The sequence below is a fragment of the Botrytis deweyae genome, assembly GCF_014898535.1.
Source record: "Botrytis deweyae strain B1 chromosome Unknown BDEW_021, whole genome shotgun sequence".
Taxonomy (NCBI): Eukaryota; Fungi; Ascomycota; class Leotiomycetes; order Helotiales; family Sclerotiniaceae; genus Botrytis; species Botrytis deweyae.
The window spans coordinates 369,007-386,931 of record NW_024066228.1 but is presented as its reverse complement, the minus strand read 5'-3'; the positions used below and the strand labels follow the sequence as shown (position 1 = coordinate 386,931).

Below are 17,925 nucleotides of genomic sequence, written 5' to 3'. Positions count from 1 at the left end.
GATTTTGTATGTATATCCTGGCGTGCGTTATATACACTGGCAGAGCTTGTTTAGTAAAATCCTATTATCTTTCTCTCCAAACCCCTTCGAAAATATTAAAGGGCCCCAACTCATAACATCAATATTGAGGACATACGACCGCACGCGTAGTTTTAGAGCCCTTCTACCCCCATTTCAGGGTACACGATTATCTGATATCGACAGACCGAACTCCACATGCAAATGTTACTATATTCACTCGTTTCACTGTCTGGGGTATAATTTGAGTACAAAGCTCATTATTTCCAGGGAAGTACACTAACTGCAATACTGTCATGTCCTGCCTAATACTCCACTCTCTTCCAGACCTCAATCAGATGAGCTCCACCTCAGGGCATAAGTCCCTCTTACGAATGGTAAACTTTCTGAGGAAACCCCCCTCCCCCCCAAAGCAATTCGTCCTATCCTTTGATTTCCAAATCCTCCCCAACTGGTACTTGCGGCTTTTCTGACAAAGGCTTGTGCAACCAAACTTTCGCTGGCATCCATGGTCGTGGAATTTCATATTCTGCACAGTTGTCCAAGCCATATGCCACAACACCGGGGTACAATACCAAACTGATAGGTTCGCCTGTTAGCTTATTTTCGATGTCTTCTTGCACGCTAACGTGGAGAGACATCTGGTTGTCATCGATGTCGAAGAAAGAGTTCAAATCCTTGCGCGTGACTATTTTGAGCATTGATCGTCGAGTCCAGAGATGGTAGGCTAGACCAGCGGCCTGCTGGTAGATCTTTTGAAGCCTGGCCGTTAGTTCTGGGGTTTTAACGAAGAAGCACCGAGCCGGGCTGTTGAAGAAATTCTCTGCTTGAATGTTTGCTCTATCATTAAGTAAAGGTGGTATCTTGAGTCTGACAGCCTCAGCTTTGTCATCTTCCGAAGCCTCCGGGAACAATAGCCTCAGTGTATCAGAGCGCCATCTATGGGCATCTGCAATGTTCCCTATAATTGTTAGCTAGCTCGTCTAATATAGAGTAAACATGCATACATGACAAACCCGTCTCATGAATAAACTCCAAGCTCGTTGATTCATCTCCGAGAAAAGAAAATGGCGACGAGAAAACATTCGTGAAAAGATGGTGAGCAAGAAGCGCTTCGAGCAAGAATTTTTTAGCCCGTCTCTGAGGTAGTCCCTCAGGGAGTACATCGTTTTTGAAGACCATCACTTTCGATAGCTCTTCCCTCAATGCATCTTTGGCCTGATATTCTCCTTGAAATAATTCAGATAAATCATCAAGCCGAGAGTCGTCACTGGTTGCACTCCGTATCCATCTGCTCATTTCTGCCTGGAGTGCGAAAATTTCAAGGGCAACGGCATCATGGTCGACAGGGAGCCATGTCCCCGCTCTCCATGACTTGAAGGCCATCTCTTGGAGGGCTAGTACAGCTTGATTGCATTCTTTTCTGTCCCGCTGACTTCTCTGCAGGAGTTCTGACTCGTGTTCCTTTAGGTCGACTATCTCCTTCTTCAGTGTTCGAAGCTCTTCATAACTTTGGTGCACCTCGTCATCTAATCGTTTCAAATTTCGGCCGCTAGCCATTGGAAAATCATGAGACTGGGTTGATTTTGAGACGTGAATCGCGTTAGGCAATGGCTCTCTAGGTAGAACGCTTGTTGGTGGGGTTGGGACCCTATTTTGATCAATGTCGTGATCCGTGTGAGATGATAGGGGGGTAGCTTGAGCGTTCAGGGTAGATGGCAAATTTCCTTCAGGCTTGCCAGGATTTGTAGCATGTATAGAATGGACATCTACCATGATAGAGTCGCATTTTCCAACGCCTGTATGCCTGTCAACCTCAACGAATGGTGAGACATCATGGCCTATTAATGCAGGTGCAGGTGGCCTGTTTCCTGAGTTCGCAGAGATCGAAGATGTGGTTTTCTTCCGGGAGGGTCTATCCGAAAGAACTTCTGAACAAGGATTCATTGCCTCTGTAGACCCAACGCGCAAATCTTCTACATGGTCTACCACAGAACATTCTCCATCCTTAGTTTTGTATTTGGAAGGACAGGTACTGTGGGATTTGAAGCGGGCGGTCATCAGTCGAACCCTGCTAGAAATTGAGGATTTCCTGAACGGCCAAGAACTGTTCTGTCGCTTTTCATGGCATGATATCGTCCTCCGTTTGGGGTAGATGTAATCTTTTCGATTTTCACTCTTCAGTTTGAGGATGAACTGGTGAAAACTGGCTTGAAGTCCCATATTTTGCGATTTTCTCTTTTAAGTTAAAAACTTGAGGAACATGAGTAGCATTTATGGCAGTCAGATAATTTCAGTACTGTTCTTTTCCAATTAAAGTTACCGATACAATTCGAAGGGTTGTGTGGAATTTTCGCCGACCGTCAAGGTAGCAGTAGAATTGTTTCATAATATGCGGCCTTCAGAGACATTCCACTGTGCATGGCAAGCTTTGGAGCTCTCTGTTTTGAAATATGCGAGATCCGTCATTTGTGGAAAATATACGCGTTGGTATAACTTAGTAAGTTAATTCTCATTCCCCCCAGAAATGAGTGCATCAGACATCCCGAACTCCCATATCAACGCAACACCAACGCCAGCGCAAGACTCACGTAATGACATCTCAACTTTCTGGTAATATTTTGGGTCCCAACATAGCAGTTGCTACAGGGTTACCGCCACGCCATAAAATCATTGTCGCTATAGATTATGGAACTACATTTTCTGGTTTGTATTACGACCAGATTTTTCCCTCATTGCTCATACGTGTCTAGGTATTATTTATGGCCTTAGCACCCAGAAAACTGGCGATAAACTTAGCTTTGTGCCTCTTTGCAGCAAAAAGCAAACCGAAACGACGAAGGTCCCATCCAGGATTGCATATGCGAGAGAAAATCCAAGCCTCATAAAATCAAACCAATGGGGCTTCAACGTGGGACCAAAATTGACGTCATGTTCTTGGATGAAGCTCCTTCTAGACAAAAACGCTGTCTTTGGCGAGGACGACGATATAATCTCAAAGATAGTCATCGATGAAGGAATGATGCACTTGCCACCACACCGAGACTGCAAAGGTGTCTGTGAGGACTTTCTCCATGAGTTGTATGTTGCCTTTGCTGGACACGCCGAAAGAACGCTTGGAGTGGATGCCTTCAGAATGTCGCCAATAGACTGTTGGATTACCTTGCCAGCCATCTGGTCTGATGAGGCAAAGCATGCCACCTTGAACGCTGCCAGGAAGGCTGGATTTGCAGCAAACCCAATGGATGAGGTACACACAATTGCGGAACCGGAAGCGGCAGCGATTGCAACTCTGAAAGAGCTAGCTGCACCAGGAACTCTCAATGCTGTGCAGGTAAGCCATTGCAGCATTTCAAATGATTAATTAAATGCTGATCAATGTCCCAGCGCGGTGATAATGTCTTGATATGTGATTGCGGGGGAGGAACTGTCGATATTACCACATACACAGTCACTTCGGTTGCGCCGAAGTTGACTTTTGAAGAACTTTGCGTTGGAACTGGTCAGTACATCCACTCACTGGGAAGGTCGATCGGTCATCTAGGCCCTCTCTTGTACAAGGAATGGCATCTACTTTGCAGCGAAGCACAGCTAAATATTGTTATCATAGGTGGAAAGTGTGGCTCTACCTATATTGATCGTCACCTTCACGCTCTCTTATCTGATCGTTTTGGCAATGCTTTCGACAGCATCCCATATACGAGAAAAGGTCCGGGAAGCGCTCTGATGAACAATTGGGAGGTGCTTAAGAGATGCTTCGGTCCCACCATGGAGAATGCTGTCACCTTCGAACTAGGTCCGCTGTACTTTGATTTGCCAAGCTCGCATCAATATGACAGAGACGATAATGTTATCTTCCTATCACTGTAAGTTGAACTCGATTTGCAAGTGTAAATCCCCATCGGTATAGTTTTCCACTCCAAACTCAGACTAGGAGTAATGATTAGACTTGGTAGTCCTGCTCATACATTATCGCAAGCTTCTGACATCCTTCCAGTGAAGACATGAAGTACGTGTTCGATCCAATCGTCGATCGGGTAATCAAACTAGTTAAAAAGCAGGTCGACCAAGCAAAGCGCCAAAGAAAGGCAAAAATCCATGTAAGTTTCAACGTGACCTTGCTAGCTAGTCGGCTTCATTTTCTAACTTCCATGAAGCGCATAGCTCTTGTGGGTGGAATGGGAGCTTCAAAATATCTATACAGCAGATTATTGTCGTGGTGTGCTTCAAATGGACATATTGAGCTTCTATGCCCTGAGCGCCCGTGAGTATCTTGACGTTCCGGTGGCTCGACGCGTCTAATCTGTAAAATAGTGATCTCGCAGTTTTAAGGGGTGCTGGAATTCGGGCACTCGAAGGACTTGCGCCTCGCGTTAAGTACGTTCGTCGGCACTACGGCTTCCGAATCAGTCGTGTCTTCCGGGAATTTATCGATGAGGAAAAGCACGCATACATCGATGACTACTCAAACCTAAAGTATTGTGCAGGCCGAGCCATATGGTGTGTTTCAAAGGTAAGAGGGCTCCCAAGATGCTTATGATGATAGTAATTCTAATTCTTGTAGGGCGATGTGATAACTGAAGGGTCGTTTCATTCAGAAGGTTGTTCGTCCCCCTACAGCCCTGGAAAAGCCATTAATTCTACGATTGAACTTTATTCATGCGAAGGAGATCAACAACCTGATAGGATGGACGATCCACGTAAGTTCATGGGCCTTTTCTTGATATATGTTGACTAACGGGTAAAACAGGCGTCAAGAGCGTTGGCAAAATACCTTACAACTTCCCTGCAGATTTCAACTTCGGCATGGACAGCAGGTCAAGATTCAACCAGCGCCTTGACAGGATGGTTCATGAGTTCCATTTTCAGATCCAAGTTATATTTGGTGACAGAGGAGCCAATCTGAAATTCCGGCTCGCTGTTGGTGGTAGAGTGGTATCCGACACTACCATCGAATTTCCTGAGCATTGAAGTGCCGATGGTGAAATTACAATAAATACTCATAGATCTTCGAGATTGATGAGGAGGGAGAGATAGTGAAAGAGCGACATATCAAGAGTTTGAGTTTAGATGCTTGCGTAGAATTTGGGGTTTCAGTTTTGCTTTTAGTCAACGTCAGCAATAAAGAATGAGAAATGTCTCAATTGTGTGGCTCTGTGTATCAATCGTTTCAATTTCGAGTGGAGTATTGTGCTTTGTCCTAGGAGTGACATCAGCATTGGTATGTGATTGAGGTCATCATAGCATTTGCCTGTGTACTGGCTGGCTTGTTCTAGCTATCTTTTTGGTAAGGATACGGATCTGAATTGATTGTTCGGACATGAATATCAGGACTGGGCAAAGAGTAGGGTGTACCACCTCTGCTCAACTCTACAGACATAGAAATATCCATAAGGATTTAGCACGTGAGATTGTATATGAAGTAGATGACATCACATAATTCAGAGATTACACAACTAAATACCAAACTGAAATCAACTAAGTAACAACTTCACATTGTCCATTAAAGTAAAAACTTCTTCAATGAGACAGGTGACGATGTATTGTCAAAATATCACCCAAAATATATCAAAGTAACAAACAAAAATGACTCCAGCTTTAAATGGAAATGTAAAACAATCATATGATATTTATCTTTATCTACCAGTAAACCTGCACTCGTTGGAAGTGATCATCCGGTCGTACACATGATTACCTTTTGCTCAATTGATGTGAATTGCACAAACATGCCCCCTAGAAGAAACTGAGGAATAGACAAAATTGAAATATGACATGGAGAATAACAATTTAGAACATAACAAAAAAACCGGCAATACATTTTGTAATTGACAGTCAAATCACATCCCAGATCTGAGGCGCTCTATTGATTGAAGAGCCTCGCCGTACTTGCTTTTGAATTCGTCTCTTTGCTTTTCCATTTCGTCGCGCTCTTCAATTCGTTGGGCTATTTCCCCGCGTAACCCTTCTAGCACAGGTCTTAGCTGTTCAGCGAAATCGTCTAGGTAGGGTTTTACGAGGTCAAGCAAAGTCGCTCTGTCGAAACGCTTAAGCATTCTTTCACCTAGAGCTTCTGCGCTCAAATCACTTCTGGGAGGAAGAATTGCTGGCTCCAAGTCTTTCGATGGTCGGGGAGGAAGAGTCTTTTCCTCAAAATCTTGATCGGCATCCCAGGGCTTAGGAACATGAAAAAACACACCTGCACGTCGGTACTTGTGGAACTCATGCCACCATCTCTTCTCATAATAACCTATATCTGCAAGGCGGAGCCCATACCTCAGGATCGCAGGCGAGAAAACCATGGATATTTGCTGGCCATTTGGATTGATATCGGGATGTTTGTAGACCCTGTCGACTGCTTCCATGTAGGGATTCTGGAGATCAAATGGCTGGCCCAAGAAGTTGGAGGCGTCAAGAAGCTTTATCATTGGTTCCCTACCCCAAATCATGTAAGAATGCTCGGCGCCCTGCATGTACAGATCCACAAGTTTCTGTAGTGCATCCGGGTTACCTTTCATGATATATTTGGCGGGACTCTGCATAAAGTTTGTAGCTCCGGAGATTGCAGCGTTGCGCAAGAGCTTTTTTGTTTCCGATTTGACCAATAATTCATCTGGAGACTTGCGTAATGGATGAATGAGTTTTAAGGTGTCTGCACGCCAACGTTGGGAATGCCCTAGATTCCCTATGCATGGTTAATTTTATGTAACCAACACTTGAATTGAAAAAAACCTACAGATGTTGCCCAACGACATGATATCGTTGAGAATTCGGGATGTTTCTTCACCTAAGAAGAAGAAAGGATCGGGATAGACAGTCGTGAACAAATGATGGGTGAGCAGAGCTTCAAGAATAGTTATTAATATTCTGGGTTGTCCCCGAAGACCCTTTGGAAATTCCTGTTTGTCCGGTCCATCCAGAAGGACTATTTTTGCTACTTCTTTGAAAAAACATTCACGGTCACTGCCCTGGAGATCGTCGAGTTGAGAGAGATCTTTTGCTTCGCTTCTACTCCAATCTCTCATACCTATCTTCACCGCGTCAAAAAGTTCATTACTATAATCGTCATCCAAAGAATTATGCCATGCGACTTCAGATGGTTCAAATGGCTCTCTGGGGGGGGATTCTTCGCGAAATTTGCGCAACTGCTCTAGCAGTACGTCCCGTTGCTCTTTGAGGTCTTCCATTTCAAACGGGAGATTTTCTCCCACCACTAATATGTTTTCCTCCGTCATTTTGAGATTATGTTGATGATTTTCCGATATCCTCAACTATTGTCATTCCGTCGATTATGATAGACTTTATTTTGCAATTCCCCAGTTACCTTAGACAAACTGGATTGAAGAAATTACCTCGAACAAAATAGGGAAAAATTCCTTCGATTGTTAGCGAAGCCACCAAGTGGGAATAGTCATCAAAGGAGAGTCTTTGTTTCATTTACCAATGATACTTGAATTGGTTAACAACATTCCAATGGATGCAGTTCATCAACCCTCCCCCGACGCTTTCGGTAGAACCTAGCATCGGAGCTTGAGTTTTCTTTGAAAGATTCGAAAGGGGATGATCATAGTGCTGGAGCTACTGATATTTGGAACCCAGTATGGGCTGAAATTCGATTCAATTTTTGTATGAGGTGGACTTTGAGGTAATAAGATAAGACCCCAGCAAATTTCTAGAAAATCAAGGCCAGTGTAACTACGAAGCCATCTCTATGTGAAGAATGTGGAATGTGGTCTAATCTCAATCGCCAACGTCGTGTGGACCATGCTGATGGCGGCTCGGACGGGAGGACACCGAATATGGCTTCTGGTACATCTCGGAGGAACTCCCGTGGAAGATGGTACCTGACAGCTGACCATCGATCACCACCAAGCTTTTGGTAGACGTTAGTAAACCTTATTTGAAAGTTAAATCCGAAAGGAGCAATGCATCCATGACGCCCGGGCTATTCTTGGCCGAGTGAGAGCGTTTACTGGCGCGACTGACAAACAAGATTGGTGATTGAAGAGTTCAAGAGTGGGACAGAAAATCGGCACACTCGGGAGTCGGGAGGGGGATGAAGTGGAAACCCTCGTGATGCGTAAACTTTTGGAAGACTCTTGTTAGTTTCTTGATTCCTTGTTCAGGATCTCGAAATGGAAAATAAAATTTCCGTTGCCATCCATGATACCTCTACGTGCCGAAGATGGGGGAATGTTTGGAGCCGACTGACTCAGCAAGAGAATTAGATTGTCACGTGTCATCTGATCTTCTCGGGATTCGATCTGATAATTTTGGGGGGAAATCATCCATTCGCGCGCATTGTTGTGCCGACTTACTGAACGATGGCAGACAAAAATGGAAGGAGAAAATGAAAGGAAAAAGAGAAATGAACAAAGAAGGAGGTATGCGACCGGAAACAAAAGGCAAGTAAAATCAAAGGGGTGAGAAACTTTCTCGTATTCACATAAGGTTATACTTCGTTCCGTGAGGTAAGAATTCTGGAATCTACTTACCGTACCCCTATAACAAATGTAACAAAATCCCTGTAAAATTCATGTTTTTCTATATAAACTAAAATACTATATAATTAATTCAATTATTGATATTAAATTATAAAAACTTGATTACAAATAACATAAATCATTTTATTTATATAAAAGTTTCTAATTTATTTTTAAATATTTTTGTTGAAAAATTATATACGTTTTTAGTTGAAAAAATTTAGAATTTTTAACTTGTAATACTTTTTCTATATAAAATAAGTGAATTTTTCGAAATTTTTCGAACTTTCAATTTTAATTCTTCAAAAATACTATTATAAAAATATTTAAAAATAAATGATATATTATTTTGAATAATTTAAATAATTCTGAATCTTTTTATAATATTTTATTCAATTTTATTTTATATATTCATAAATAAACTAGAATATAAAAAGCTGAATAATCGTATATTTTAGTCGGAAAAGCGTTACATGTACGGTAAGTAGGTTCCAGAACTCTTACAATAACCCTTGCATGGCTTGTGAACTTTGTGGGGCAAACACGTTTCGTCTTGTTATTGTCGTTTCTAATTGATGGGATGGCAGCACAACCCATGTTGAAGTTTCCCCAGATTTTTATGGTTTGCGTTCCTGTTAGCGAGTCGTCGTGATTGGGAAACTTGGCCACTCCGCCTTGGTGGAACATGAACAGATCTGGAGCTGTCTTCCATCAACGCGAGAGCTTGAGCTAAATGAATTCTTTTGGACGTAGTAGTCATGGATAATACTGTAATGTAATAATATTCCTCAACAAGTGTCGAGGAGAGCACCAGGTCAGAAGATGAACGCCGTTACATTGAAGCCACAAATAAGTCAGATGAAGGACTAGGTATGCTGCTTAGGGGAAGTCAGATGAACAATCACTTTTTAAAGGATCATATACCGAAATGCCACACCTGCCTGAGATACGAGATCGGGAACTGGACTGGATTGAGAATTCTCCGGAGGTCGTTCTTGAACCTGTCTCCCTGTCGATCCATCTCACAGACTAATGACGCTGCCGCCCTCCTCGGTGTGGAGACGCAAATATCCACTACGCACACCTGAGAGCATCCTGTTTATTACCGCAAGTGTACTTCGGTTACAAACATGTTGATCAAGTCGGCTAAATAGTGACCACTCCAGGCTCAATTTATATATCTTCCGGAGAGATCTGCCACGATAGAAGACGGGACATCCTTCTACATTCTTTCGCATCTACTTCTTTTTGCACATTCTCAACCATGAAGTTCTTCTATTCCGTATTGGCCTTTGCGCCACAAGTCTTCGCTGCTCTTACTTACAAAGGAGTCGACTGGTCGTCCGTCTCTGTTGAGGAGAAAAGTGGTTACACTTACAAAAATACCGCTGGTACTACACAAGCCCTCGAGACTATTCTGAAAGCTTCAGGTGTCAACACTGTGAGACAAAGAATATGGGTCAACCCTTCCAGTGGCCAATACAATTTGGCCTACAACTTGGCTCTTGCAAAACGTGCCAAGGCTGCTGGATTGAACATCTATCTCGATTTACATTTCAGTGATACATGGGCCGATCCAAGTCATCAGGTAAACAAATCTGCTACTCACACCATTTCTTTAAGAATCAAGACTAACTTCTTTCTTCACCAGGCGATCCCCTCTGGCTGGCCTACCGATACCGTTGGAAACCTTGCATGGGAAGTTTATAATTATACTTTGGCAGTCTCGGATGCCTTTGCCAGTGCTGGCATCTCTCCTTCGATAATCTCCATTGGCAATGAGATCCGCGCTGGACTTCTCTGGCCTATTGGCACTACATCCTCCTACTACAACATTGCCAGTCTCCTCCACTCCGCCTCCGCCGGTATCAAAGACTCAACTCTTACCACCAAACCCAAGATCATGATCCACCTCGACAACGGCTATTCCTGGAGCGAACAACAATATTTCTACAAAACCGTTCTCGCAGCAGGTCCTCTCCTAACCACCGATTTCGACATGATGGGCGTATCCTACTATCCATTCTACACCTCCGCCGCCACCCTCGCAAGTCTCAAGACTTCCTTAACAAACATGGCTTCCACATGGGGTAAACAACTCGTAGTCGCCGAAACCAATTGGCCATTCGCGTGTCCATCCCCGGCATACGCTTTCCCATCCGATGCAACATCGATTCCATTCAGTGCTGCAGGCCAAACAACCTGGATTAAGGATGTTGCGGCAATAGTCGCGGGAGTTAATGGTGGAGTGGGACTTTTCTATTGGGAACCTGCGTGGATCAACAATGCGGCTTTGGGAAGCAGTTGTTCTGATGCTATCCTTTTCGATCCCAAGGGAGTTGCTCGATCTAGTTTGTCGGCTTTTGCTAGCATTTAGACTTTAATCTGTCGGACCCAAGATAAGGGAAGGGAGAAAGAGGAAGGGGAATACGGATTATTATTTGTTGTATATACTTGAACTTTAATATTTGTATATACAAAATTTACTTTGGTATATAACTGGAATGTAACCTGCCGTTTTGGATCATAAACATTCGCCATGCTTGATAGGACGCGCTCAAGTAAATTAATGACCTGCATGATGCGAATGCTCTAAATCATTCAAATAGCTCGAATTCGACTTTCATCGAGAACGATCCAATTTGCGTTCCCAGTAAATCGATAAGTGAAAACATACAAGTGACATTACATGCAAACATACCTAGCAATCGATGGTGGAAAATTTACATTCAAAGTATCTAATTGCTTCTGGGTTGAGATCGAATGGGATCATTAAAATCTAACATGCCTGAGCCAATCATTGACCATCACTATCACAAGAGGATTTGCATCTCTCAAACAGCCTCATAGTCTAATATTCTCATTCCGTCGTAAATACACAAACAATTCGTAATCATATGCTCCAGGTATCCATACTCCAAACCTTCGCAAAAGATTTCAGATGAACCACGGTACAAGAGAGTATATCGTCCCTCCCTTTCACCTATATTCATTGATCATAACTCGTCAATCATCAATCATTTCTCATGGAGTTTCGAAAAACACATTGAGATCTGTTCGCCCAATAATTCAAATTCCATGTGTGGAGCTTCTGTATCGTTGACCGAGGCTAAAAACTTCAATGCACTTTCTTGGGCAGTCTTTAATGGAGTTAGATATTCGCTCTCGACTCGCGACATCATTCCAGGAGGGATGATATTTGCATATTGCTTTCCTACGACGAAAAATAGAAAATTGAGTGCGGCCATGTGGACTGGAAATGACTCTATCAATTCATCACTCAATTCTTCATCAGATTTGTCGACAAGCGTCGAAAGATTTGGGAAGATTTGGGATTGTGTCTCCAAAAGTGCAGAGGTGGTAGAGAAAAGGGTTTGTGTTTTCCTCTCATGAGCTGTGATCAACTCTTCCTTGAGCCATGTGATTGCGGATGCCTTGAGTGCTATCGCGCCGATTTCATCCGAAGTTCCCTTCAGTGTCTTCGATATGAAAGTCAACCTCATGGTATCCACAGGATGGGCATGTAGGATGGCAGAGGTTAATTTGTGAGTACAATAACGGATGCCAGGAGAAGGGTTTGTGGCAGACCATAATGATAAAGCCCTTAGATGTGCCATATAGTCATTGTCTTTGAACTCCCCAGATACAAATTTATTGGAATGCTCCAACCATAACCCAATTGCAACTACTGCATCAACAATGGCAATAGATGAGCCAGCCGCAGATTCGAAAAATCGGGCAACCAATTTGGCATGATCAGGGAATATAGACATGACTGGTTCTGGCGTCTTCGATTTGAACATGACGGATGAGAATATGAGAGAAGTAAGAAGGAATAGGCAGCCAACAGGAGAAAGTGGGATGTCTTCGGGCGAGTCCGGTAGATCATCTTCGGGATTTGGAGCATGTGCAATGGGTTCTTTTGAATGGATAGTATCGAACAAAAGATCGTAATTGGCCAATTCGAGATCGCGAGAAAGAGACTATATGAATTAGAAATGACATGTTAACCACATAATATATGCACTTACCACGAGCTGACCAGCAACTGTTTCTCTAGTTTGATACTCGGGCGTATTTTGAAATGCCTCTGCCAAACTCGCTCTACCCGCTACGATTCTTTTTGGATCAAAGGATTCCTGCAATCTTCCGGCCCATTCTAAAGGATAAACATCGATGTACATTTCCAGCATATGCGTTACGAGTCCTTGCAAAAGCTTTTTTTGTATGGCAGACTCGTACGTATCCTCTTCTTGTGCTTCTGGGTCAGGTGCCGGAGGCAAATTTGATTCTATCTCTGGGCGCATAACGCTGGCGATGCTGAGACTGGATTTTCGTCCGGGTAATGTAGGTCGCTTCTTGCCAGAGACTATGTGCGCAAACTTGCCAATCGCCATGACAGCTCGGTGTGAAGGATGGAAAGCTTGCACAATAGCATGTATGGTAGTTGCTAAAAAGCGTGAAGGATGTTTGGTTTTGATTCGAGGGTGAATGATCGAAAGAAGGCTAAGTATGAAACAGAATCGATCGAGGTCGTTCGATATCACTGGCTTGTTCTGATCTTCTACTCCAGTTTCTTCCCCATGCCAGTCATCTTCAATTCCATCTAGGTCTAGCCTTTTCAATTCTGCCAGGACCGATATTATAACTTCGCGAGGATTGGCAAGTCGTGCAATCGTGATTAAGCAAGATTCTGAGCCCGGAATATCAATTAACGTAGGCACGAGATCCCAGCCTACGAGATCTGCGAGTCCCTTATTTCGCAAAAGGTCTTCGAGAAGTGTCAAGAGTTCCACACGCAGCTCTGGTGAGGGTTGGTCTTCGATGAATATTTTATCTATAAATTGCACATACATAGGCGGGTCACCATTGGGAGGAGCCAGCCTCACAATATCAACTATAGGATTCTTGGCTACCTCCATTTTGATGGTGCTTTGATGCGAGGTAATTGTGTGGAGAAGGTGGGAGATGAAGATGAAGATGGGGTTCAGGCTGGAGGAGGGGATGAAAGCTGTATCTCGGCACTATCTCTTGGTGGATGGCAGAATATTAGGTATTATGGCGGTCAGTATATCACGTGGCAGCCGCTCAAACAGCCGTGCTTCTAAAATGAGCAAAGTCCTCGTCTGCTTCTGCTGTACAATTCATACATGTCCCAGAAATAGAAGATGTGACTGCAGCATAAGCTTACGAGAACATGCCTTGAAGGCAATTTCCATGGTTCACATGGGCTGATTTCATCAACGATTGGTAGAGACTGAAACATGTTCTTGTTACCCCTGAAAATATCACTCATTTTCATCCAATACCTGTCATGTATGCGTTTACAGCCGCCCGCTGATGCAACCTCCCGCTTCTGCATGCCTAGTAGCAAGTGCTGCATATGGGACTCTCTGCTGCTCTTATTCCTGATCATTCTTATGTAGTAAATTGCCCACATTCAGAATTGTTTTATTTCTTCCTTCATTATGACTATCACACATGGCCGCCTTTGGCTGGTCCGCAGGAGATCTTGCTGCCGCAATTGGAGTGCTTTGGACAGTGTGTGAATCACTAAGAAGCGCTGGTGGTGCCTCGGATAGCTATCAAAGTAGCCTTGATTTTCTCCAGGGCTTGCATGGCACACTGAAACGCTTGCGTGATTTCAATGCCGTTACTCTTACTCCTGATGATCTCACGTTCATCAAGTCTCAACTCAATCTCGTTCAAAAGCCGGTCGATAAGTTCACACATAAGATAATCTCACGATATGGATCTGATCTTGGGAACCAACCAACTGGGAGAGCGGTTCGGAGATTGATCATTGGGAGCGGAAAGAAGATAGCATGGGCGCTCCTCAAGGAGGCGGATAAGTTGAAGGACGAGATTTCGTTACCTCTACTATCAATTCAGTTGTGTGAACTACATCAAATTCGGTAAGTAGGCGGCCAGTGAGGCATTCATTTAAATCTCAGCATCTTAATTGCTCTTTTAACACGAAAAATCTTAATCTTCCTTAGTTTAATTGCTTGCGAACTCCGAGATCAGCTTCCCACTGAAATCGCGAATCTTGTCCAATCAAACATCAGCAACAGTCTCCCCAGCCTCCTCGAACAACATATCGGCCCCCTTCAATCTTTTACTGCAGCACAAAGTAAAGCACAAGCTGATCGTGATACGGCGATCAATATAAAGCTTGCAAATATCCCTCGTGGTCTGACGAGACTACAAAAGGAACTTGACGACAGAGTCCAAAAAACAATTGGAGATGCATTGCATCCCCTGGAAGAAGGACTCTGTGGTATCTCAGAATCATCCAAAGTTAACAAAGATTTCCTGGGCCAAAAAATAGACCAAATACCCACACGGATCTTCAAAAATATCAATGCGCTAACGCGCGCAACGGAGGCACAATATTCTGCGACCTTGCAATCTGTACAAAGAGTAGAGAAGGCCTTACAAGATAACACATCCGACATCAAGGCTTTAAAGTCATCTCTAATTGGCAATGCTTTATCATCAGACGAGGAAAGGGAAGAGCGGATGTTGGCGACGAATGGCTCCAATCCACAACAGACTTTATTAGAAGTTCAAATGCATTTTAAACAAGTGTCAGTGGATTTAATCACTCCGTATTACTCTTTGATCTGACGAAAGATGCAGTACCTTGTTATTGGCACGACTTGTACGTGAGCTCTTGGGGCAGTTTTGGTAGGTATATGTTGCCACTCAAGCAAGGTTGACGCTAATCATGATTCACCACAGGCCATTTATTGCACCCATTCTTCTTCATCTTCAAATCTTGAAGGTCCACATTATCCATGCCCCTAGCTTTCTCTTAAGTGAAAACATAATGTTTATTGATGTATTCAATCGATCAAGAAGTTTGCCGTATTGTGTTTATAGAAACTGGGAAGTGAGTCGGTGTGATCCCATTGAATACCGCCCTGGTGCTAATGATGGTAGACTTTCACTCGCTTCTTGCATGTAAATTTCGAAGGGATACCTGGCAGTCGCCAAATTATGGAGGACAACTTTTGGTTGACCGACCATAAAGGAAGGACGATTGATCAAACCACTTGGGACAGCTTAGTCAAACCCAAAGCCCAAATATCAATGGCTGTGATACTAGATAGCATGGCAATTGGAGATCATTGTCCGAGGTGTAGCACTGCAATTAAAATCCCCGGAAACATAGAGAAACTTTCTGTGAAATGGTAAGAAGCTTGGTTATATCAACTCTCTGTGATTGGCTGATCAAAGCGAATAGTGCAGGCCACGACTGTGGACTAGAAATGAATATCGTCACAGCCCTTGAAACCTTAGCAACACAAATCAGCAAGAGGTTAGCACGACGTCCGAAGTATCCAGTGTCATATGAAATAAAGCGCTCTGTTACCTACTTCGAAATTAAGAACGCAAGAGATGAAGCCCGTGAGACCTACAAGGAATTAGACATGGATCCGGAAGAAACACTTATCGAGGAACCAAACATCAACAAACATAAGAACATCCATGCCGAATATGCTCATCTCGCGCTCGCGGAGCAGCGAAAAGCCCCTGACAAAGTAGTGTGGGATATTGTGAGACAAGAAGATAATCGGAAAACAGAAGCTTTTGAGCTTCAGAAGTATTTTCGCCGGGTACTTTTTGTTAGCCAGCCTACTCCGAAATGTCAGATCTGTTCGTTCTCAAGATTCACGTACTATGATGATATAAGTCGCCATATGGTCATCGAACACACACATATCTACGTTTGTATATTCCATTTCGCAGGATGTACTGCTAAATTCGCAAATAAAGTCCAGTGGAAATGTCACGTCGCATGTAAGCATCTGAACTGGGTTTGCGGCGAGAGCGCTTGTCTCAGCAAACAAGATTCGCCAATGAATCATTATTGGAAACAAAACTACCGCATAATGAGGAAGTCCCAGATGGAGCCATTCTATCAAGCTCTACGTGATAGAGCTAAAAAGGCATTGGAGGTTTTAGGACGTTATGAAAAGGTTCCGTCGGTGAAATTGGGATGTCCGATGCGGGACTGTGACTTTGAATTTGAGGGAGAGAATTGTTGGGATGAGAGAATGGAACACATTGCGAAGCATGTTAAAGATAATGCTATATATGTAGAAGAATATCCGTGCGGTGATTTGGATGTTGTTCATTCGGATGATCAGATGTTTGTGGAATGGGCCTTGAATGAAAATATATTGGGTCGAACGGCAAGAGGCAAGTTTTGGTTGCAGGATACGGATTGATGGGTTCATTATCTTGGAATATGTAGATCGAACTTTGTTTATATAGAAAAGGAAAATCGAAGTAGACTCCCCCTGTAGACTGATCAAACCCGAGATTTCCTCATGTCATGAGGACTGATAAACGTGAGATCGGACCGTTCTATCTGCCAGGATGATACTTAATGTTTGTAACTCACAGAATTTTCAACTTATTACTCTTCACACTCTTCTATCACATCTCTAAACCCCCTTCCAGCCCTCAGCAATTGATGCACACCTTGAAACCCTTGGAAGCGTAGGTACCTACCATGATCCTCATCACAAACATTTAGCAACGTCATACTCTTCAATATGTACGCATTCTTTACCCCCATAATATTACAGGTTAGAATCTCAACCATCTTGTCAGATTTGTCAAGAAAAACTAAGGTTATTCGGTTCAAATTCGGCAAGACAGAAGGTCGCAAAAGGAAGCTAAGTCTCTCGATCTCCAGCAGCGATTTCTACTCGAGGTTGAATATGAAGCTCTTCGAGATGATCATTCTCCAAGCAGGCTCTTCGATAAAAGGATATGCGGCTATTTATCAGGCCTCTATCTGTTGGAACATAACATATACCCCCACTCCAAAAACATATCCAAGCGAAGAGTTACGCGACCTTCCTCCTCACTAACCGACTATCATACTATTTTCACATCGCCGGACCAAGAGACACAATTTTACTTTGTTTTTCTATAGAAAAATGGCTCAAATATTATTTGCATAGCATGATTTGTCAACAAGCTATTTATCTCATTAGCGATTTAATCACGCGCAAAGGAGTCAATTGTCCACGATTTCACAATAGTGATCTCTCAACTCCCAATCTCTCCCTTCATCACTCTCCAACCTTTCGCTATTTGCGACATCGATTCTTAATCGGGCAGAATTTTCGATTCGTGTGAATACCTTCTCTGACTCCTTTCTTCTCCCTCACGAATCCTCGTCCTGTTCCAGGTCCCCCTCTTATCTATCCTCTCTCGCTAGTAACACAGTCATTACAATCTCCAGACCATCTAATTATCCTCAACCAGCTATCAAAAAAATAATACCTCTTCCTGTCCACTCACTCCACTTTACCACCCCGTCTTTAGATCCAAACATCCCGAAAACAATCCAAGCTTGTGTAAATATACATTAAATAAATTAATCATCCTTCATATATACTACCCA

The 17,925-nt window shown here is 43.2% G+C and overlaps 6 protein-coding genes across 6 annotated transcripts; 3 read left to right on the top strand and 3 right to left on the bottom strand.

Moving 5' to 3' along the window:
• Nucleotides 1–440: 440 nt before the first annotated feature.
• On the bottom strand, nucleotides 441–2,079 carry EAE98_008265 (uncharacterized protein; the record flags this gene model as incomplete). The annotated part of the gene is made up of 2 exons (XM_038955888.1): nucleotides 441–979; nucleotides 1,035–2,079. The coding sequence occupies 2 exons, from the start codon at nucleotides 2,077–2,079 to the stop codon at nucleotides 441–443; spliced, it is 1,584 nt and encodes a 527-aa protein (XP_038807754.1).
• Nucleotides 2,080–2,612: 533 nt separating this feature from the next.
• EAE98_008264 (uncharacterized protein) lies at nucleotides 2,613–4,989 on the top strand (the record flags this gene model as incomplete). The annotated part of the gene is made up of 9 exons (XM_038955887.1): nucleotides 2,613–2,724; nucleotides 2,772–3,352; nucleotides 3,406–3,520; nucleotides 3,629–3,884; nucleotides 4,016–4,118; nucleotides 4,176–4,282; nucleotides 4,333–4,531; nucleotides 4,583–4,718; nucleotides 4,769–4,989. 9 exons carry the CDS (start codon nucleotides 2,613–2,615, stop codon nucleotides 4,987–4,989), a joined length of 1,830 nt encoding a protein of 609 aa, XP_038807753.1.
• Nucleotides 4,990–5,855: 866 nt separating this feature from the next.
• EAE98_008263 (uncharacterized protein) lies at nucleotides 5,856–7,250 on the bottom strand (the record flags this gene model as incomplete). The annotated part of the gene is made up of 2 exons (XM_038955886.1): nucleotides 5,856–6,700; nucleotides 6,752–7,250. 2 exons carry the CDS (start codon nucleotides 7,248–7,250, stop codon nucleotides 5,856–5,858), a joined length of 1,344 nt encoding a protein of 447 aa, XP_038807752.1.
• Nucleotides 7,251–9,762: 2,512 nt separating this feature from the next.
• Nucleotides 9,763–10,875, top strand: EAE98_008262 (uncharacterized protein; the record flags this gene model as incomplete). Its single annotated transcript, XM_038955885.1, has 2 exons — nucleotides 9,763–10,086; nucleotides 10,150–10,875. The coding sequence occupies 2 exons, from the start codon at nucleotides 9,763–9,765 to the stop codon at nucleotides 10,873–10,875; spliced, it is 1,050 nt and encodes a 349-aa protein (XP_038807751.1).
• Nucleotides 10,876–11,515: 640 nt separating this feature from the next.
• EAE98_008261 (uncharacterized protein) lies at nucleotides 11,516–13,420 on the bottom strand (the record flags this gene model as incomplete). Its single annotated transcript, XM_038955884.1, has 2 exons — nucleotides 11,516–12,481; nucleotides 12,530–13,420. 2 exons carry the CDS (start codon nucleotides 13,418–13,420, stop codon nucleotides 11,516–11,518), a joined length of 1,857 nt encoding a protein of 618 aa, XP_038807750.1.
• Nucleotides 13,421–13,979: 559 nt separating this feature from the next.
• Nucleotides 13,980–16,735, top strand: EAE98_008260 (uncharacterized protein; the record flags this gene model as incomplete). Its single annotated transcript, XM_038955883.1, has 6 exons — nucleotides 13,980–14,413; nucleotides 14,498–15,088; nucleotides 15,141–15,188; nucleotides 15,243–15,393; nucleotides 15,444–15,694; nucleotides 15,748–16,735. The coding sequence occupies 6 exons, from the start codon at nucleotides 13,980–13,982 to the stop codon at nucleotides 16,733–16,735; spliced, it is 2,463 nt and encodes an 820-aa protein (XP_038807749.1).
• Between the last annotated feature and the right edge of the window lie 1,190 nt (nucleotides 16,736–17,925).